This window comes from Dasypus novemcinctus, chromosome 20, assembly GCF_030445035.2.
Source record: "Dasypus novemcinctus isolate mDasNov1 chromosome 20, mDasNov1.1.hap2, whole genome shotgun sequence".
Classification (NCBI taxonomy): Eukaryota; Metazoa; Chordata; class Mammalia; order Cingulata; family Dasypodidae; genus Dasypus; species Dasypus novemcinctus.
The window spans coordinates 17,843,299-17,865,622 of record NC_080692.1 but is presented as its reverse complement, the minus strand read 5'-3'; the positions used below and the strand labels follow the sequence as shown (position 1 = coordinate 17,865,622).

At 50.1% G+C, this 22,324-nt stretch overlaps 1 protein-coding gene across 1 annotated transcript in view; it reads left to right on the top strand.

The window, feature by feature from the left end:
• CACNA1C (calcium voltage-gated channel subunit alpha1 C) overlaps positions 1 to 22,324 on the top strand; it is a 628,569-nt gene that overhangs the window by 508,431 nt on the left and 97,814 nt on the right. Inside the window, exons 12-18 of the mRNA XM_058282508.2 lie at positions 444 to 604; positions 1,997 to 2,222; positions 13,650 to 13,857; positions 14,790 to 14,910; positions 16,424 to 16,538; positions 17,314 to 17,434; positions 17,778 to 17,847. Coding sequence (XP_058138491.1) covers positions 444 to 604; positions 1,997 to 2,222; positions 13,650 to 13,857; positions 14,790 to 14,910; positions 16,424 to 16,538; positions 17,314 to 17,434; positions 17,778 to 17,847 — 1,022 coding nt within the window. The remainder of the gene's footprint in view (positions 1 to 443; positions 605 to 1,996; positions 2,223 to 13,649; positions 13,858 to 14,789; positions 14,911 to 16,423; positions 16,539 to 17,313; positions 17,435 to 17,777; positions 17,848 to 22,324) is intronic.

Genomic DNA, 22,324 nt, shown 5'->3' with positions numbered 1-22,324 from the left:
GGATAATACCTGCTTCGCAGCGTTATTTGAAGAACTAGGGAGACAGCATGAGAAATGTCTAATCTGGTACCTGGTATATGAGAGTCCATAACCATTACTAGTCCTACCACTAATACACTTAATGCTAACCATACTACTTCTAATAATGCCAGTATTAGAAAAGAAAAATATTTCCCATTTATTGAACACCTTCAACTTTATGCCACATGCATTATATGGTATTTTATTAGGCCCCACCACGACCCTGTGAGGTTGGCTCTATTCCCATTTCCCAGATGAGAGAAATGAACCATAGAGAAGTTGAGGAACATACCCAAGGCCACACAGGTGGATGGAGAGCCTGTCTCCTCGCCACTGGGTTGCACTGCTTTCCTAAGATCCAAGTCATCTGGAGAAAATCTGACCTTTCTCACGACCTCCTTCTCTCCTTGCCCCGCTTCCAGCCGCTACTGGCGCCGGTGGAATCGGTTCTGCAGAAGAAAGTGTCGCGCAGCCGTCAAGTCCAACGTCTTCTACTGGCTCGTGATATTCCTGGTGTTCCTCAACACGCTCACCATTGCCTCAGAGCACTACAACCAGCCCCACTGGCTCACAGAAGTCCAAGGTGAGAGCCGGCTCCCTCGGGTTTGCTCTTGCTAACTTAAGGCCTGAATCCCACGGAGGGAATTGCCTCAGGCAGCAGGTCAGTGGAGAAGTAGCCAACTGCCGTGGCTCTTGGCAGGAGCCTTGTGGAGACACCCGGGGCCTGGCCACTCTCAAGCCCCACGGTCAAATGGATACCCTCGATGGAAGCAGACTGGGCTCACCCGGCTAGACCCACACCATCTGCCTTGCCCTATGGTCACTCTTGAGTCTAGGTGACAAGGACATGAACCACAGCTCATTTGACTCTTGTCAGGCCCTTGGCTGCCAACTTCCAAGAATGGATTTTCAATCCCTCAGGACTTCCTGCAGCCTTGAGGTGGGCTTGCCCAGAACATCTAAGGATGAGATGAGCCAAAAGGCAGGTTAGAGGAAAAGAAATAGCAGCCTGATGGACTGTTACACCCATCACCCTTCCCCAGACCACAAAAGAGGACCCCACAAATCAGTGCCTCAGCATCCCTCCTGGGGAGTCGAGCAGACATGGCCCTGAACTCCTGGACTCGGGGGGCTGCCTTCCAGCCCCTGGGAGCCAGTCTGTCTGGTGGAACACAGGTCCAGCTCCAACACCCCAGCTTCTACGTTCGGCTGCCCACATTAGGCAGGTTTACTTCTCTGAGCTTCATTTCTCTTCTCTGAAAAATGGGCATGATGATAATAGTACGTACCTATCTTAGTATGCCAGGGCTGCCATAACAAGTACCATAGACAGGTTGGCGTAAACAACAGGAATTTACTGTCTCACTGTTTTGGGGACTTGGAAGTCCAACATCAAGGAGTCACCAGGATCATGCTTCCACCGAAGTCTGTAGCATTCTGGCAGTGGCTGGCGGGCACCCATAGCTCCATCTTTGCCTCCATCCCACGGTCTTCTGTCTCTTTCTGTGCCCAGACTTCCTCCTAAAAGGTCTCCAATTAAACTGGATTGAGGCTCACTCTGACTCAGTTTGGCCTCATCTTAACAAATAGTTTCTTTGCAGATCCCATTTACCAATGGGTTCATCCACACAGACCCAGTTTGGGATCTGAACATGTATTTGTGGGGAGCAGGATTCAATCCATAACAGTAGCTCCAGCTCTGTTGTGAGGAGTAAAGATAATGCACACAAGCCTTTGATGGTCAGCACTCCATAACGGTTATTGTATTCTAATTAGATTCCCCTTTCCCTTGGTTTGGCTCCAAGTGTTTTGCTCTGGCTGGGGGTGGATGGGAAAGGTGTCAAGGGTGGGGGAAGTGTCTGCCCCCTCCATCCCACCCAGTGGTGGTAATTACTGTGTTTTCTTTCTCTGCCTTGGCCTTCGCCCTCTTCTGGCACCCCTGCCTGGATCCTGCCCCTTCTCTTGAACATGCCAGACACGGCCAATAAGGCGTTACTGGCACTTTTCACTGCGGAGATGCTCCTGAAGATGTACAGCCTGGGCCTGCAGGCCTACTTTGTGTCCCTCTTCAACCGCTTCGACTGCTTCATCGTATGTGGGGGCATCCTGGAGACCATCCTGGTGGAGACCAAGATCATGTCCCCCTTGGGCATCTCTGTGCTGAGATGTGTCCGGCTGCTGCGGATATTTAAAATCACAAGGTATTTGGCTCCGCGTTTCCCTTTGGAGATGGGCTCGGGGAGAAGTTCTCTGCAGACGACAAGGCAGGTGGAAAGGCATGGGTGGGAGAGCAGCCGCTCTTTCCTGAAGCGTCTATCCTCAGCTCGTGTACAGTGGAGGGGAGCTTTTATTCACTTACCTCATGCATCATTTAGAAATTCCTTTGGCCACTCATAGCAGAGACTCAGTGCAATGACTTAAGCACATTAGAGATTTCCTCCATCACATAAAAGAAATACAGAGGTAGGCAGCCCAGGAGGCTTCAAGAAAGCCTCAGGACCCAGGTCTTCTATCTTTGCTCCACCAGCCTTAGTGCTGACTTCTTTCCCCAAGGGCACCCAGTGGCCTCTGGAGATTGAAATGTCAGGCATGAATTTGAGGCAGGAAGAAGAAAAAGGCAAAGGGGCAAGGGGCACCCATTCCTCTTGGGTCAACCCCTTCCAGGGTGCTCCCCAAAATCCCACCCAAAGACTCCTGATGTGTCATGTGGGCCACCCCCACCTGTTCGGGCAGCTGAGAAATGCAGTCTTTTATCTGAGCACACTGCTGCAACAAATGAAATCAAGATCCCTTGACCGAAGAGAGAACATGGATATGATGCTGCACATGGCTTCCATTACTCCATCCACACTTTGACCCCTTCTCCATCTGTCTGTCTCTTGCCACCCAAAGACTGCAGTCTCCCTCACTCCCCAGGTGAAGCAGTGATTCTCATAAAGAGGACAGGCATTGAGGGCAAAGCTGGAGAGGGAATGGGGGATGGCATGCCCTAGGACAATAATTTTCAACTGTGCTGTAACCCATTTTGTGTTGCGAAATCAGTTTATTGGATCACAACCATCATTCTTTGAATGATGAGATATAATTATTAATTAAACAATATGATATGATTACTGAGATATAATTTACATATCATACAATTTACCCATTTAAAGGATACAATTCAGTGGTTTTTAGTATATTCGTAGAGTTTTGCAACCATCACCACTGTCTAATTTTAGAACATTTTCATCACTCCAAAAAGAAACTTCCGGGCTTTTCCTAGCTCTAGGCAACCAGTAATCTACCTTTTGTCTCTAATCCACTGACCTGTTTCAGACATTTCATATAAAGGAAATCATATAGTATTTGGTTTTTGTAACTGAATTATTTCACTTAATATAATGTTTTCAAGGTTCATCCATGTTAGTACATGTATCAATATTTCATTACTTTTTTTGCTTATATAGTAACCCCTTATATGGATATACATTTTATTCATTTATCAGCTGATGGACATTTAGGTTGTTTCCACTTTTGGGCTATTATGGATAATGCTGTTGTGAACAATCATGTTCTAGTTTTTGTGTGGATGTGTATTTTCCTTTCTCTTGGGTCGATACCCTGGAGTGAAATTGCCGGGATCATAAGATAATTCTATGTTTAGTATTTTGAGGAACTATCAAACCGTTTTCCAAAGCAGTTGCACCATTTTACCTCCCCACCAGCAATGCATAAGTGTTCCTATTTCACTACATCCTCACAATCACCATTTGTACTGAAAGAATAAAATAGGATAGAAAAACATCAGATGCTTTTCATACATGAACATAAACATTGTTTCATAAAATTCTCTGATAATCTATGTCTCTAGATAGACGACAGATAGATTAAATAGACAGACAGAGATAGATAAGAGATATCTGAGTTGCAACATAATATATAGTTCTTACTGTGGGGTATAGTAAAAAAAAGTTTGTCCCTGGAGGGGAATTTTCTCAAACCCCATGCCTCCCAGAGGAACAGCCGCTTCCCCCTAAGGACCCCTGCTTTGGGAGCCCAATTTGATGACAAGGAGTATTGAAACCATCAGTTGTACTGTGTCAGGAGGTAAAAGGAGGTAAGGGATTGGCATCTTGGTCAAGGACCTGTAGCTAACTACATACTGCTCAGAACATTCTTCTGAACTTGCCTGCATGAGTCATTAGGGGCCTGGAAAGCATCCTAGATATTGCTCTTCACTTCACAATTCTTTGAGCACCACCCAGTGCACACATGTGCAGATGGAGTTGCCAAGGATTGAGTGAGACAAGGTATTTTTTACATGTTCAGTTCATTGCAGAGACACAGGAAGCTCTCAACCAGGAGCTTTCATCATCATCATCATCATCATTATTTGGAGGAGGAGGAAGGAGAAAGAGCCAATAGTGATCTACATATGGACACTCTCTCTTACTTCTATTTATTTATTCACCATGTATAAACTATGTAACAAACTCCGAAAGACAGAAAATAGGGCTTGGCATGAACTGGGCCCAGGAGAATTTGACAGTCTGGCTGTGGAGCTGGAGTTTGTGCTCATGAAACAATTAAAGGAAAATGGAAAAAATAATATAATCAGTTGGCAAAGTGGGTGGAAAAAAAGTACCTGCCATGGGAAATTGGGAATTGGGAACAGGAGAAAGTCCCTGGGAAGAGTTTAATATCAGAGGAGGGACTTGAACGAAGCACGTAATTTAAAATCCACAAGTTTAGCCCTAGTGAGCATCAAACCGCCCCCCCCAAAAGAAAATCCTTGGTTTATACTAAAAGCAGCAGAAATCTTAGTAACAAGAGTTGTTCACATGCACCTGTACCTACTCTGTACCAGATAGTTGATTGGAAGGCTTTTCCAGGCACCAGCTTGGCTGATGTTCACAATTACGTATAATGGGGATGGAGGTCCAGTACTAGTAATATTGTTCATTTTGCAGATTAGAAAATTGAGGCTTAGAGAAGGAAGTCGCTTGCGCAAGGTCACACAACTAGTCAGAGGTCATGCTGGGATTAAAAGGCAGGTGTGTCTGACTTCAAGGTCTGTGCTCCAACCGCCAGAATGAGCTGGTGTTAGTTGATGGACTAAACTATCTTACTGTCTTGGGTGCCTGAAACAGGACTTGAAGGGTTTTTACAGACTGATTCTTGTGGTTAGATAATTGCGGATTCTACTTGCTACTGGTAAAAGCTATTTTTAACTTGGAGTTTTCAAGGCCTCTTAAATAATTCTCAAAAGCCCATGTGTTTTGGGTTTGGGTTGCTTTTTTAAGTTTCTTATAGAAAAAAAATCCTGTTCCTAGATATTGTCCATAGCATCTTGACGAGATTTTACATTTGTTCTATTTTTATTCACCAATTTATCTATTTCTACTATAAAATTATTGCCAAGAAACCTTTTTTAATCTATCTTTATCAGAGAGCTTCAGATAGTCTCCCCATGAGAAGGATTAGTGGTATTTTCAGATCTCTACAAAGTCTATAAACAGAATAATTTCATTATCTAATTGGAAGTTACTTTAGCAAAGGCCATCATCTTCCTGTTTTCTAGTCTCTAATCCCTCTAGGAGCTTTTAGAAAACAACAAAGAGACTGCCAGGAAATCCCATGTTTCGTCTAACTTGTCTCCAAGCCCCAGACTTGTAAATGCAATACATGCCAGTGAAAAAAAAGTGCTTAAAATATGGGCTGGGAGGGGCCATCGTGTTGCCTTCAGCTGAGCTTTGAGATGGTTCATCTGTACATGGTACTGCCAGCCACACAAGTATATTTCTTCCCCCTTCTTTTAAAATATCTTGGAGAATACTTTACAATGTCTAACCACCCGAGTCCAAAAATGTCTCTTGACTCATGTGTCAAAGAAACAATTTTTAGAATGTACACTGATCCAGTGATACTAAGGCTCTCAAACTTAACTCTGAGATCATTGTGGGAACTCATTAACGGCCTCACCTCTAAAAATTTGAGCCAACAACCTCTGGAGAATTCCATGTGGGTGGTCCAATGACCTCAGTTTGAGAAACATTGGAATCATATCCATATTTTATTTAATTTAGCTAACTGACCTGATTTCTTGCTGCTGTCCTTTGTCCACTTTCTTGTCTTAAAACATGGCCCTTCATATATAATTGGAAAACTTAATTCTCACTTCTCCATTCTTTTCTTGATGCCCTAGTCCCTAAGCATACTGAGATTGTACTTTTGGTAGTTCTTGACTGAGAAAATACATAGTTATAAAGAAATACTATAAACTCAGCAAAGCTTTTAAATGAACTTGAATTTCATTAATTCCTACACATCTGTGTACTTTTGGGCAGTGATCATGTACAGTAAGAAAGGCTGTTTATCTAGTCTACAAGCAATGCTTGGTGTCCACAGGGATTCATGGATCCTTTCCAGGAATTCCAAGGTGCCCCTCCCCCACCACCCATGGTGCAAGGGTTGGGAATACTGAGCGAAACCAATGGTTCTCAACCATGATGTCATGACACATCCGTGTGTCCAGAGCAGTTGTAGTGGGTAGCAAGTAATTTGTTATTGTCAAGAGCTAAAATACCAATGTTTGTAAGTAATTTACTTTTCAAACAAATAAATTCAGGATTGTCCTGGTAATGCCATAACTCTTGGTCACTTGCGTGCCCAAATGCTTTTATGAATGGATGAGAAGGACAGAGTGGACTCACAACTCATCCATGTTGCCTGAAGGGAGCAGAAGTCTCTGGTGTATCAGCACAATGAAAGGGAGTTATTAGTGTGCTTAGGTACCCCATTATATTTTTTGTGCTTTGTCAAAATCAGGAAGAGCCTAAGGGAGTGCATTGTGTATGGAAATGTCATCTGTCTGATATGTCTCATAAGAAAAACAACCTGGGAACCCTGCAGTGGACTGTAAGTCAGATTATTACTGAGAGTTTATAGTGCTGTGACTCTATTACAAAGAAGGAAGACAAGATCCCTGCCTCGGTGAGAAGAGGGAGGCATGCACATGGCCAAATATGTCATCTTTGAGGAAATGACCCATGGCTGTGGGCCTTCCAGCTGCAGGACGGATTGGGTTCTTTCTCCTGCTTTAAGGCTATATGGGGCCCCAGGTGTGGCCAAGATGCAAAGGCTGGTTTGTATACTTTGTCGGCCTGGTCTGAGGTATCATTCTGTGGGGAGGAAGAAGGGTTTCCAGGAGATTATATCTGAATATGAGTCCAAGTTACTAATTGCATCTGATTTTTTATATAGTGGCTTTTTAAATGCACCAGAATCCCTCCAGCGTCACCATTTTCCCTCTTAGACCTTTGAGCCCTCTTTCTTTTCCCTACTGCTTCTCCTGTGACGTTCCCTTCCCAGGCACAGACAGTGGCGACCCATGATACCATAGGGGGCTCCGTGAAACCTATCCTCCAGCTCTGACTCCATTTCCAGAGTCTGACCACGGGCCTCAGGTCCATCCCCACATTTCCCTTCACACCCCTCCACCCTCTAGTCTCCACTCTTCTCGGGAGCCTGTGGAGGTCCTGAGCTCAGTAAGGGCATATCTGGCATCTGCCCAGTTCCCAGGCCAGGGTCCCTGGATTATGCAGTTGAGACTCCAGACCCTGCGTGCTGGCTGTCAGCCTGAAGGATAGGTGGGATGGTGACTGGCCAGTATCTCCTACTGGGGATTTCAGAACAAACAGGTAAGAGCGACTTGAATTTGCTCCCTCCCTAACCATGGTATATCCATGGTTGTTGGGGCCAACTCATGAGCAGCTCGTGGCCCAGAAGCACCAAGGAGCTCCCTCCTACTTCCTTGCCAGCTTGACCAGGTCCCATTCCCCATGTGGTTTCTGCTCTCAGTGGGACCAAGGCCTCTAATGCAAACAGGGAGACCAGATCCTTGAACATGTTAGTCCCAGGCAGGGCTGGACTCTACAGTGAAATACCCAGCCCTGCTAGAATGGAGGGGCAGTTACCAGCAGCAGCAGAACTTGATTAGACTGGGCCTCGAGCCCCAGGCTGCCGTGGACCCTGACCCAGAGAGTCCAGAACCTTCTGTTCGCTTCCTCCCAGCCCGGCATATGCCGCGTTCAGCCTCCTGCCCCGCAAACCTCCATCTGCATTGTATCTCAGGGACCCCTCCTGAAGCTCAGGCCGTGGACACCCGGGCCTGCGTCCCTGTGGTCGGCTCAGGAGAGCCAGGGCAAAGCGGAGCGTCCTCACCGAACCAACGAATTCTGCCTGCCCCCCGGGCTCCCCTGCAGCACGCTCGTTCCTCCTCACCTCCCTCCCAGGCCCTTGGGGATGGAATACAGACGCCCCACACCACGCACGTGTTTGAACTGGCTTTATAAATACTCTGCCAACAATAGACCCCTGCCTCCAAAACTGAGAGGAATCCTGTGGGTTTTTTGTCTCTCGGTATGAGAACAGTTGGGACAGGTATAAATTTAGTTATGACCCTCTGTGGGACAGAGGAAGGAGGATGGAGCATTTATTAAGCACCCAAAAGCTGCTGGCCCTGTTATTTGAAAAGACTTCATATATTTATAGCCAGCTCAGTGTCTTTCTCTCTACCCAGAATGTAAAGGCCCCAGCCTTGAGCTATTTGAAGCAAAGAGGTGACAGGATGAAAGTTCCAGTTCAAGGAAGGCTTAGGTCACTTGATATTTTAAAAGAGGGAGAAGTATTCCTCAGAGCCCCAAACCCTGGGACAGGCTTATAGAAGGGAAAACGGGAATGGAAATCAAAGTGCCCCCTGACAGATGGTAATCTGAACCACGAGGGGCAGACGGAAATGGTTTTGTTTGTTTTTTTAATTGCAGCAGTGGTAGGCAAGAAAGAATTTAAAGGAAGAGGAGAAAAGGCTAGGAGAGAATTTTTTGTGACAACAGCCAAGAAAAATGACCCATAAAAAGCTGTCAAATGAATAACAATACTCTTAAAGAGAAAACAAGGGGCCAGGCTGGCCCAGATCAGGCTGCTCCAAGACACACCCTCTGGAGAGAAAGACTGGACTCCCCAGGAGAGCTGAAAAGAGAAAGTCGACCCCAAGATTGTGTGGGGCAGGGGGAGTCTTGAGGATGGGGAACTGAGGCTCTGAAGCTGGGCGCGAGCGGCTTCCACGGCTGCTGGCCCCGGTCCTCGATGCGGCCTTTCAGTATGTGGGCGCTCGTGCGCTGTAGGCTGGAGAGAGGACACCTGCCTGGCTTTTTCCTGCTTCTCCACGAGGTCCACGACTGAAGGACATAAAGCGTTGGGTTCTGCTGCTGCTCACTCGTCTCCAAAGCTCTGTCCTTTCTGGTGTGCGTGGGTTTCATATTTTCAATCAATGGGGGTAAAAGCCTCCGTCGATTGCCAATGTGCCCTCAATCCCTCTAGCCTCCCACCAGCTAATCGTTCTTAAAAGGAGGGTGGTGCTGGGACAGAAGGCCGTCCTCCTGTCCTCAGGCAACAGCAATCTCACCATGGAGAATCAGACGGACGTGAAGGGAGGGTCCCGCATGTGCAGGTGAGCCGGCCACTTCCCTTCAGGGGCCGCGCGTGAGCTGGGCACCTGCAAAACTCAGCTCTGTGGCTTAGAAGGAAGCCCCCGCGCAGCTCAGCCAAGACGCGGCAGGCTCCGCCAGCCAACCCTCCTCCCCTGAGCCCGGGCGAGTCCTCTGCTCCAACACGATTTCAGCAGCCCTGGTGCCTTCCAGAGAGAATGGAAAGCATCTCCAGCCCCTGCCCATTAGGGACGAGCAGCCTGCTGTTGAGCAAGCTGGGAACCCTTCCTGCTGCCAGCCCACTGGTGCCAGCCCTGCTCCTTTATCCTGCTGCAAGGAGCAGGAAGTCGGGGTGGCCGGTCAACCTCGGGGCCGCGCTGCCCTCGCCCGTGTTGGGGGGAAGCCACAGTGGGCTGAAGGGAACCAGCCCAAACAACCAGGGTCGGCTGCTCCCCCGAGCAGTATCTTCTCAGCCCAGAGGCCTTCCGCGTGCAGGGTGGGCTGGTGCCCGCGCTGCTGGCTGCACTTCCTCTCTTGTACAAAGGCTGGCTCAGGCCCTCCGACCTGGGGCCACTGCAATGGGAGGGCTTCCCCAAGGGAGGCAACAGGGAACCAGCAGTCTTCTGGAAACCCTACCCCGCAGGTCTCAAAACCATAGCAACGCTCATTTCTTAGGACAAACTGATACACACTCTTTTGCCATGTAGTCTGGCAATGGAACAAAATATTTGAAGGTGGAACTCTTAGAAACTCTACCTGTGGATGACGGGGGCTTCAGGAATAGGTGTGATGGCCCACTGTGTGGCTAAGTATGTTTGACATCATTCGTGCGTGACAGGTCGCGCTGCCACCCATCCTTGCTCCCACTACCCTCGCACATACACTCAAACTCACACACTCTCTTACACTCACGAGCACATTCACACAAAAATCATCTGGGGAGCCACCCCCCCAGCCCCCTGGCCTCTCCCTCCAGGAGGTATAACCGTATTGGATTTATAATAAGATTCAATCATCATCTACCGAAACACCCATCCATTCTAAGCACCGAGGATTTAACAGCAAACAGACCCCAAGGAAGCCCCCGCTCTCGCAGGCCTTACATTATGGTGGGGGGAACAGAAAATAAGCAAAGAGAGCTACGTGTCCGGTGGGGACTAGCCATATACAGGCTTTCAGAGCCCTGGCGGAGGGGCAGGAGCCACGCGAGTGGGGGGCGAGCCCGCGGGTGGGAGGCCCGCGAGGAGCCAGGCAGGGGTGCTGGGAAGGTGGAGATCACTGAGGAGGTGCTTGGGGCTGGAGTGAATGAGGGAGGTGAGAGGGGCGCAGCTGAGGGGGCGAGGCGGCGGCGCCGGGTCAGAGGGCTTCCGGCAGCATAGAGGCTCCGCGAGACATTTTAACAGGCCGCTGTGTGGAGAGCTGCTGAAGGGAGCAGGGGTCCACGCAGGGCGCCTGGCAGAATCCAGGCGGGACTTGAACTAGGTGATAGAGGTGGAGGAAGTGGCCCCACTCGGGACTTATTTTGAAGGTGGCAATGCAGGACATGCTGATGTGGGGTATGAGGGAGAAACAGAGGAGAAGGGTGACCGCAGGGATTTGGGCCTGGGCCAGACCCGCAGTGGCTTTTCACTAAAATGTTCGAGTGGGGAGATCAGGGGTTCTGTCACTTCACAAGCCTTAAAGTTGTGAACCCCCAATGCTTGACTAAGAGAGTCCAGACTCTCCCAGGATATCCCTGAGGGAAGTGGAGGCAGAAGTCACAGGGCGGGCCTGAGGAAAGGGTCTCCCTTTTAATCAAATGCTCTGTCCCATGGCTGGCCCTTGGAGCGCTGCCGCTCGTGCCCACTCCACCGCCAACCCCTCTAGATTATCCACGTGCGCCATGTTTCACATCCGAGCTTTCCAGCAGAGTTCTCTTCTTCTGGATGACTCCACGTGCTTCTCTACAACAGGCTGCTCTTTCCTAGAACCGTCAGGGGGGCTCCTTGGTCGAGAAATGTCCCTCCTACCTTACCTGCCCTCTCTGCCCCCTGCTCTGGTCCACTTTGTTAAACTTCCTCTCAAGAGTCTGGGGTCCCTTAGGTCCCCATGCCTGTCGACCTCAGCTATAAACCTGATTTATTTCCCTCATATCCAAATGCCTCATGAAAATTAAATGTCTAATCTTCCATGACCATTAAGAATTTTCCAGAATATTCCATGACAGTTGAGCACACAGAGAATCTCTAGGGGGCTCTGTGGCCCAATCTATATGCAAACACTCTCCCCCATGATACAGCCAGAAATTCTACTCTAAATATATATAAATATGTATAAATACAACTACACTCTAAAGCCATCACTTCCTAAATGCCAGTTTCCTGACAACCACTGGGCTGGCTGTCTAAGGATTACCTGAGCCCTAGCACTAGAAATTACGATTTCATGGCTCCAGGGTGGGGTCTGGGAATCGGTATTTAGAAAATAATAAACCTCCTCAGCTGGCTTTGATCAGCAGGCAGGTTTGGGAACCCTGCTTTCTATGTAAGAGGGGGCTGTTGGGCCCCTCGAAAGGTCTCCTTACTTCTTATTTTAAGCAGAACAATTACTACACCCTCTAGCTTGTCAGACAGCAGTCCGCTCAAAACACAGACCCCGTTGTATAGGATTTCTTTAAGCACAAAGTAGGGAAGGATGAAGGAATAAAAAATTTCTGATCTCTACCCTGGAGACTATTTGGTGAGACAAGACTGTCCCCCTTGAAAAACTCTTAAGAGCCTTTATAGAACAGATGCAAATAAATGTATATTAATATTCTGCCAACGGAGCAGGGGGAGTGGCTAGAGGCGACACAGGGGTAGGGAGAGGCTGAGTTTGCAAAGCACCCCAGGTTGGGAAGACGTTCGTTTTCCCTCCAGGCTGCTGGCCCATCTGCTTCTGTCTCTTAATATGGAACGGTTCTCTGGAGGGAGGTGCCCAGGTGGGGGGCTGGCGCGCAGCTGCCGTGGGGGTTGTCAGCGTCTCTCACTTACACAGCAGAAACCATCGGCCGTGTGGCTGTCTTAGGGATATCAGAAGCTGGGGATATCGGAAGTGGGGTCACCTGGCTACTGACCTGGGAGGCAGGCAGGCCTCGGGTGGAGCGGCAGGGAAATGCAGTTTTTCTCCTCTTCGCTTGCTCCGATGAGAGGCTGTGTCCCTTTTGTTACAGCGCACATCCTTACCCTAAACTGACCATTTCACAGGGCCCCACGCTGCTCCCCATGGCCTTCAGCAGATTCCCCCTCCCATTTTTTCAAGGGAAAGGGATTTTCCTCGGCATATAATAAAGGGCCTCTGGATTAACCATGAAGAGAGGGCCGTGGACCCTGAGTGGGGACCCCTTCTCCAAAAGACTCCCCCCCCACCGAAGCCTAGTCAGGGCAGGGCTCGCCACCCCACTCTCGGACACACGCACTGGGAGCTGTTGCAGTGGGTGTGATGGGTTTGCTGGAATCCACCAAATTTCCCGGTTACAAGAAGCCTCTGGGGCACTTCTTAAAAATACTGGGTTCTGGGCCCCAAATGAGAGCTCCTGAACGAGCCTCTCCAGAGGAGAGGTGTTTTGGTGGTTGTGCATTTCCGGGCTGTTAAAGCAGTTCTTAGGTCAGGGTCCCTAAGCCTTACCCGTGTGCGCTGCAGCCCGGCGGGCGGGCTCTGGCGCTCTTGCTACAACAACAAATGTGGTTTTCTGTTTAAAGACCGATTGTGACGGCGGTAATTCCTAACGGGTGTCACTGAGTGCCAGGCCCTGTGCCGAGGGCTTCTTCTGGCTACGCCTGTGGGATCCTCCCGGCCACCTCATAAAGTACCTTCTCCTTTCACTCCGTTTTTCAGCGGGGGAGAGAAAGAAGAGACGTGCCCTGTCGAAAGGCGCGCAGAGCTGCAGTTGGCAGAGCTGGGTGGGGACTCGGGCTGCTGACCGCCGGGTGCCCTCGCCCTTCCCGCTCGGCTCCCAGGACCTCGGGTTAACTAGTTTCACACTAACTTGCACCACCACCACACACCATGCACACCCAAGGACAGAGGAAACCAAGGAGGGACCTAAGAGCTCAGCATCTCCGGGGGGCGGTGCATGACGAGTGGATGCTGAGGACCGTGGGGGAAACGGGTGCTGACGCCGTCTGTGTCGATCCTCAGGTACTGGAACTCCTTGAGCAACCTGGTGGCGTCCCTGCTGAACTCAGTGCGCTCCATCGCCTCCCTGCTGCTCCTCCTCTTCCTCTTCATCATCATCTTCTCCCTCCTGGGGATGCAGCTCTTTGGAGGAAAGTTCAACTTTGACGAGATGCAGACGCGGAGGAGCACATTTGATAACTTTCCCCAGTCCCTCCTCACTGTGTTTCAGGTACGGGCTCTTCTCTGCTGTGGTTTTGACCAGAGGGAGGGGGTGGCTGGGTGGGAAGAAGGAGGAAGGAGCCTTGGAAAGGTGATGGGAAACGTCACCTTTACCCTGAGCAGCCAAAGCCAGCCTAGATCAGCCATGGAGAGCCCACACCCAGGAGCCTTGAGTTCTTTCTATTGTTTCCCCCATCCCCGTGGAGTCCTACAGTTGGATGGACCATTGGGGAAAAAATCAAATTGAGCTATTTAAAACCTCTTTCTTAGCCATGGAACCCTTTATTCAAATGAACCCTGACATGGAGCGTAAATATAAGCCAAGGCCAGCAGAATTGTTCTTGTGGGGAGAATGGGAGGGTGATGGAGTGCCATCTTTCCTACTCACCGCTCTTGTCCCAAGGAAAAAATATTCATATAACTAGCCCATCACCTTTGTGATTTCATGGATATTTTTAAGAAAAGGCACATACTAGGTAAGGAGCACCCACTTAAAGGCAGAGTGATTTACAGATAGAAATGAATAATATACGGATGTGGCAAAACTCTTGAAGATGGAACCTAAATGACTACTGTTTGGGGAAACCCAGGGGAGCATATTCTTCTCTCGATGAACGTATTCACGTTTGTTAAGGGGCCCTTGATGCCCCATCCTAAGGAATGGCTGGCAGTGGTCATTTCATGCGCTCCGTGGTGCATAGTAGGAGACGTGTTGGCCAGAAATCCCTTTCCATCCCACTTCAGATAACATTCCTAAGGTGGTCGCACCAGAGTCAAAGAGCTCAGAGCCCCTGGGGAGGAGAGTTGGGGCCAGGAGGAGGGAAGTGTGTAGAAAAGAGACCTTGGACATGTTTGTTAACATAGTGGGGCAGGGCAGGGGAGTTTTGGGGTTTGCTGTTGGTCTAACGCTGTGTCCCTTATTGGCGGGAATGTGTCATTCAGATCCTGACCGGGGAGGACTGGAATTCGGTGATGTATGATGGGATCATGGCTTATGGCGGCCCCTCTTTTCCAGGGATGTTAGTCTGTATTTACTTCATCATCCTCTTCATCTGTGGAAATTGTATCCTTTGCTACTGACTCCCCACCCCTGGCTGCCCCACCCTCCCAAATAGGTGGACCCAACAGGTCCCGACTCAGAGCTGAAAACTGGGGTTGCCCATCCCGGGGGTCCCGGGGCCAGCGAGGAGAGAGATGTGTTCTGGGGGAGAACAGCAGCCAGGGCCACTTTAGCCGAGGAGGTGGATGTGGGGGAAGCCCAGAGCTTCCGCATGGGTGAGAAGGTAAATTCATCTTCCCGAGCTGGCTCGGGCCATGAAGCTGCATGCCTCCCGGGGGTGCACTCAACTTTTAAGTCTGGGTGACCGAGAGTCCCTGGCCTTTGACCGTATGTGGCCCTTCACCTAGGCCATGGTGGGCGCCTCTGGCTCCCCAAGGCTGTGGCATCTCCACTGAGGTGGGCTGCTCAGTTAAGGCCATCTAGTCATTGAAATGGCCTTTGTCTCTCCTCCCTGCCTGTCCATCTAGATCCCTTCCCTACGAAGCTGCTCCCTGGGACTTCAGGATTCACCAGCAGACCCAGCAGATCGTCCCCGGTCCCGTGTGGGCTGTCTCCAGAGGCTGAGTTTTCAAGTAGAAACAGCTCTGGCCCAAGACTCTTAGGTAGTAGGTTTAAGTCCCAGCTTAATGTAGTACAAAAACCATGGACATTGAAACCAAAAGACAGCTTCGCATCATACCAGCTGGGTGATCTCGGGCAAATGAATGTTTCTCTACCTTAGCCCTTGGTGATGGGGTAACAGAATAATAATATCTACCTCGCGGGGTCTAATGGGCTCAGAGCCCCTACCTCGGGGCTGGGCCCATGGTCCAATATTCGGAAGTATGCTTGGACAAACCCTTCCCCTCCCTGGATTTTGGTTTCCCTGTATGTGAAACTGTGTCAATGTCTGGGGACCCAGGGGTGGAGGTCAGACTCGACGAACTTCGAGACCCCTTTCAGCTCTGCTTTCTTCAATTCTGCAGTTCTCTGATCACGGCGTTTCAGTTCCAGGTGGGCAGAAGGGAAGAGAAGGGCAAAGAGACCTGTTCCACCAGGAACTCCCAAGTGTTGGCCAGCTCCAGCCAGGCCCTCCAAGGGCCTTTGTGCGTGTGGGCGCGCATTAAGAGTTGGCAGAGACACCAGACTGCCTCCTCGGTGCCAAGTTATAATGAACTACTCTTAAGTGAAACCCTTCTGCTGGACACAGTGCTGTTTGTAATGTCAGTGACAGCCAGTCATCTCAGTGGGGAGCCCAATAATGAAACCGAGCAATTAAAGAGCAAGGCAGGGCTGGCTGCCCCACATGACCCCCAAGCCAGCCAGCAGCTTGGTTTCAAACCCTGAGAAAACCCCCAGGGGAGGGATGGGAAAGGAGGAGGGACACTGGTGAGCACTGGACCCCTTGAAGTGAGTCACTGCCGAGCTCTCCCGCTGGGAACTGGACCCCTGCATGCCTCGCACCCTCCCTGCCCCCCCTTATCCACCACATACCCCAAGGCCAAGGGTCATTTTCTTTAAGAATGGACACAAACAGATATCCTACTGAATGTGTTCTTGGCCATTGCCGTGGACAACTTGGCTGATGCTGAGAGCCTCACGTCTGCCCAGAAGGAGGAGGAGGAAGAGAAAGAGAGGAAGAAGCTGGCCAGGTAACCCTCTAAGCTTACCAGGCCGAGGGTCCCAGGGCCCAGTTCTGGAAAGCCATTCCCATCGCTGATAAAGAGAGCCTCGGGCCCTGGCCATCCCTCTGCTGGCCATCCCTCCTAGAAGGGCACTGGGTTTGGGACTTCCTACAGTAAGCCGGGCCTCTCTCCAAATTCCTGGGCCCTTGCTCCATCGTGGAGTATAATGTCTGCAAAGGGGTTGTATTTTCCTGTCTGCCTGGGAAGTTGGGGAGGAGGATTTCTTCTGAGAGGAGAAGGCATGATCGATGGTGGCAATGAAGGGTGGGGTAAGGAGAAAAGCAGCGACTCAGAAAGGAAATGCAATTCCAGCTTTAAGAGTGTTTCCCCTCACTGTTTGGCAGCTCATTTCCAGTGTTAGAAGGCAAGACAGTGTATCCCATTGTTGTCTATGTGGGACTGTCATAGGCCGTGCATCTGCTGGACATTGACCTGAGGTCCTCCAGGAGTCAATGCTAAATAGGATCCCCAACCTTTCTTTGATTTAGACTAGAACAGCTGAGAAGCTGGGAGAGGCCAAATGAGGGCCAACCAGCACCAGATTTGTCCAAGTGCCTGAGGGACAGGACAATAGCATTTGTGAATGAGCTGCACAAGTAGTGGGCCCTATAAAGGGAGGTGGATGTAGACCAAAAGAATCTGCTCCCACTGGCCACCACCAGACCGCCAGGGAGCTCTCTTCTACTCTGATCCCTATCACTCAGTAAACATGCATTTTTTCTTTCTCCTGCTGACCGGCCAGGACTGCCAGCCCCGAGAAGAAACAAGAGGTGGTGGAGAAGCCAGCCGTGGAGGAGGCCAAAGAGGAGAAAATTGAGCTGAAGTCCATTACAACTGATGGAGAGTCCCCACCCACCACCAAGGTGTGGAGCCATCTCCTCCCAGGAGCTGTGAGGGTCCCTGTGGGAGGGGGAGGGCCCAGCCTCCCCAGGCTAGACCTCCATGAAAAGGAGGGTGGGAGGGAAGAGATTCAACGAGGAAGGCCAGTGGGGGTGGCAGGAGTCCTGAGAACACAATGAGAAGACAGAATGACTGAATCCCAGCCTTCTGCTGACATCTTGGAGGCCATGTACAAAGTGACAAGGATATGGTCTTGAGTTAATAGCTCAGCCAGCGACTGTAATGCAACTTCAAGGCTATTCCAAGCTCCAAAACCGTGGAGCAGGTCTAACTGGAGTCTTCCTCCTTCTCCCCTTGGCTGCCTAGATCAACATGGATGAGCTCCAGCCCAATGAAAATGAGGATAAGAGTTCCTACCCCAACCCAGAAACTACAGGTACCAGTCCCACTGCCTGACCTTCAGAATGGAAGGAGGGGGTAGGAAAGTTCCAAGTTCAAAGCCTTCGTGTTTTAGGGACCAATGCTTCCAGTTTCCCTCGACAAGTACCTTGCAGTGCTAAATGTCCCCCTGTCTCTGTGGTTAAGCATTATCAATCATCTTTAAGAGGAAAACATTGTTTTGGGTTTGCTCATAAGGTTAAATAAGATCATGTGGGAGCAGTGCTTTTGTGTCCTTTGGAAACTGGGTTCCCTGTGTATTTAAGATTTTATTATATCATACATTGTAAAACCGTTATTAAGTTATATAATCGATTAGTATAACATATGTTGCAACATTATGCTCATTTAATAATAATAGTAAATCCCAAATCTGTCTTGCCCTTACTAGGAGGCAATGCTGAGCACAAGGACAGCTGCCACCACAGATGTCTCACTTGTTGCTTTGCAAAATGCTTTCAGGTCTCTTATTTAAAAAAAAAAAAAAAAAAGAGTTGTTCACAACGCAGTCCTCTTATGCTTCTGTCTGACATGTCAACCAACTGGCGGTCACCTTTAAAGGGTCTTCATTTCAGAGGTCCCTAGACCTCCCCCCGGGAGTCCCTTCCCCCAGTTCATGAAACCCCATCAAATCGCTCGCCGTCCTTTTCCCCGGAAGTGCAGACATGATCACCAACTTCAGTCTGCAGGCCAGGAGCACCCCTGGGACTGGATGGGAGAAAGTTCTGTCGATTTTCCCAACGTTTCCTTCTCTGTGGGGCTTGGGTTGGGTTTGAGCTGGTCCTCCCTTTGGGTGGCTGAAAAGCTCCGTTTCTGGGCAAACGAGATGTTTTCAGCTTCTCTGCTGGAGCTGTCCCCAAGGGCACAGCAGTCAGGTTTGTTGTCCCTGGGAGCATCCCAGTCCCTCCCTTCCCCCAGCAAGGGAATTAGGATTTGGTTTCCTGGGGTTTGCATAGAAGGAAGAGCAGAAGTGTTTCCATGTGTGGACACGGAGCCTTCTGAAGTCTTAAAACCCCTGCTGGATGGAAACTCTTAGAGATTTTCAAAGATTTGCTAGAAATATCAGCAGATGCAGTGGGAGGATTTGTCTTGATCCTAAATAAACAAAGGAACTTTAACATGACATTTCTTTAGGTAATTGGGGAAAATTGAACATAGACTGGGAGCTAAATGATCTTGACCAGTTTTCGTTCATTTTGTTGATATGATAAAGATATTCAAACTATGCTTTTAAAATGCTGACGTGTTCATGGCTGGAGTCTAAAATGTTTAAAAGGTGCCTTTAAATACGCCAGCAACAACAAAAGTGGAAGCCGGGGAGGTAGGTGAAGCAAGGTGGACAAAATGTCAAGAGCTGTTGAAGCTGGGTAGCTGGAGGTTCACCATACTTGTCTCTTTACTTCCGTATGTGTTTAAGAAGTTTAAAAAGAAACCGTGAAAGCAGTAAAACAAATCCTTTTGGGCTGTGAGAAGAGCCCATCCTGACCTGGCCCGGGCTCCAGCACGTGCTTCCCTGCACACGGCACGCGGCGAGGATGCGCTCTAGAGTTGGGTCTTTCCACGTGAGCACCCAGATGCAGTCAGGCCTGAGCCCGTTCCTTCTAGACGGCAGTGGGGCAGGACCTCCTCTTGTGTCTATGGCAATAATCTCGAATTTCATTATTCTACATATACTCGTGTCTTCGCCCTTCTGTGTTGCATTAATGAAACCAAAAAGGGTCAAGGACAAAAAAGGACTAATGGGGATATTGTCACATTAGTTGGCCGTCATAGAAAGGTCTCTGGGTTGACCCAGCATGACCATGTCCAGCAGCTTTGAAGAATCACAGAAAGGTTATGCTTTCAAACTGAAAAGCTAATCCTACACACGGCTGCTGATTCTGTAGAGTTTTTTTAGAGCGTGTCCTTTCCCCCCATCACACAGCCTCTCATCTCTAACCTCCCCCAGATGCAGGCCTTCCTTTCTCTCCATCCAGTCATCTCTCTACCTTTGTTTGGAAGCCTCTGGCCCATAGATCATTGAGGCTGTCCCTCTCTCGCCCCACCGCCAGCACCTCTTAAGCCAGCCCTCAAGAACCTCCTTTGGTTTACTCTCTCTGCTTTCTGTTTTCTCACCCAGGAAGCCCCAAGGACAGTGGGCTCTTAAGTCTGGGTGGCTACGTGTCTGTCCCAGCTGGAAGACGGAAGTTGCTATTTGCAGGCAGCAGGATTGCTCCTGATTCATTAAACGAATGAAAGATCACAAGGGGGGTTCAGAGGAAATAGAGAGCTCACCGCTTTGCTTCTTACTCTGCACAGGGCAGTTCCTGCACCCTCCGCAGGGACCCAGTCTTCCAAGGCTCAATCAGCTTCTGCTCGCCAACGCTCCCTGCCCTCCCATTTCTTCCCCTCTGCCTTCGCATGCCCTCTCCTGAGCCCCTTCGTCCCAGTGCAGCAGATGTTCCCAGACTCCTCCGGGGGTCAGTGGGCCTGTCGTCTCTGTTCTCTCCATCTTTCCCTCCTGCTTCTCTTTCTTCTGAACCTTGAAAGGCAAAAAGCCTGCTGTGCCCTCATCCCCGCCAACCACAGCCCCTTCCACTTCCACAGCCTCTGGGCTGGTGGCCCCAAAGGCAGAGCCTCCGAAGCCTGCTGAAGGCAGCCTGGTGGGCCCCGCTCCCCTTCAGCCAAGAAACGCCTTCTCACTCTCGCCTCCTGCACCCCCTCCTGCATTCTTGCCCACCCTCTTTGCCTTTACCCCTCTCTCGGGGCCACTGTGTTTGGTCGTCCAGGCAGTGCCCAATGGCATGTGCCCCGGGCCCAGGGGCGCTGAAATCCAGCCCGTACTCTGCCGCCAGGCCGTTCACCCTCACGCGGCCGTGATCATGCAAAGGGGCCGTCCAGGCCAGCGGGGGTCCTTTGGTTCTTCCCACTCTGTTTAATCCAAAAAAGCTCACCAGATTTTTCCATGCTAAGTTTTAGAAACATCCATTCACGCAGGGAGAAAAGCCTTGGGCCAAGATAAGGAGGAGATAGTTCTGCTTTTCTTTAAAGCAGTAACTTGAGTGAGCATGCAGATTCTCTTAAGCATCCTCAGGGGCTTGAAGTTAGCAAGTACACAGGAGAAAAAGGGTGAATGCCAGAGAAGGTACAGGACAGTTCTGAAGGTTGTGGGGGAGGCTTTCGTTGCTGCAAGGGCTCCAAGGAGGAGGAGAGCCATGAGGGCTGGGGGAGTCCGGGAGGCTTCATGGCAGAGGTGGACTTGACCGGGTTGTGAATTCAGAAAGTTGGAGACTGAGGAACTTGTATCAGGACGCTCCTGTTGTCACAGACACTGAGAGTTCGTTGGAAGGAACCAATTCATTGAATAACTGCTTGATAAGCTCCCAGTGGGGTTCCAACACCGTGGCTGCAGGGATACCTCTGGGGGCAAGACAGAGAAGGGCCTGCCCTGCAGAGCCTGCATCTCCGTGGAGAGGCCCAGGAAAGCACCCTGCCACCAAAGTGACGGCAGGTAGCAGTAAGTGGTGTGGAGATCAGGAAAGTGAGGGTTACCGGGGGCTGCTTTGATCATGTGGTCAGGAACGGCCTCTTGGAGGACACACCATTGGGGCCCACCCCTGAACGATTCAAAGGAAGGAGGCATCTGAAAATAGGAGGGAACTGTGTGTTCGTAGGCAGAATGCACTTGGCAGCAGAAGACTCCAAAGAGGGCTCAGGGCGAGACGGGAGAAGAGGCAGGAGCAGATGGGGCAGGCCTCAAAGGCCACGTCAGAGGTTTGGGTTTGGGTTTGATCCAGTGGCAGTGGGATGCCACCAGAGGTCTCCAGGTAAGAGAGGAATGTGCTCTGACCTCCCACATACCTTTTAAAAGACTCCCTCTGGCTACCTTGTGAACAAAGGATGGTAGATGGGCAAGAATGGACCTAAGGAGGGGACAGTTCAGAACCTGGTGCGGCCACTCAAGTGAGAGATGAGGGCAGCTGTAGGGGAGAGAAATACAGAGATGGCCGATTTGGGGGTATATTTTGCAGGTAGGGTCACCTGCACATATTAGTGGGTTGGATGTTTGGAGAAGAGAAAGTATAAAGAGTGACCCTTGGGGCTTTGAATTGAGCTCATCAGGAGGATCCCTGATGAAGGAATTCCACCCTCAGCCTTCCCTCCCTACCCTGCCACCGCTCTGACCTAGATGCTTGGCCTTGTCGCTCTTTCATCACCATCTAGCTCAAGTTCAGTGCCTTGTATGAACTAGATGTTTACAAATGGGCCTCTTTTATTTGGCCTTGAGCAAAACCTCCAAGGGGAAAATTGTCCTTGGGGTAGGGGACAAAGGTCCCCAAGGACCAAGGGTGGAACATCTAGCTGTGCCATTGTTTGACTTCGGAATCCTCTACCTGCCATGCTGAGAAGTGGCGGCTCCAGAGCACAGCAGGCCCGTGCCTAGCAGACTTGTAGGGAGAAGATAAAGAATCCCAAGTGATTCCACTGGCATTGGG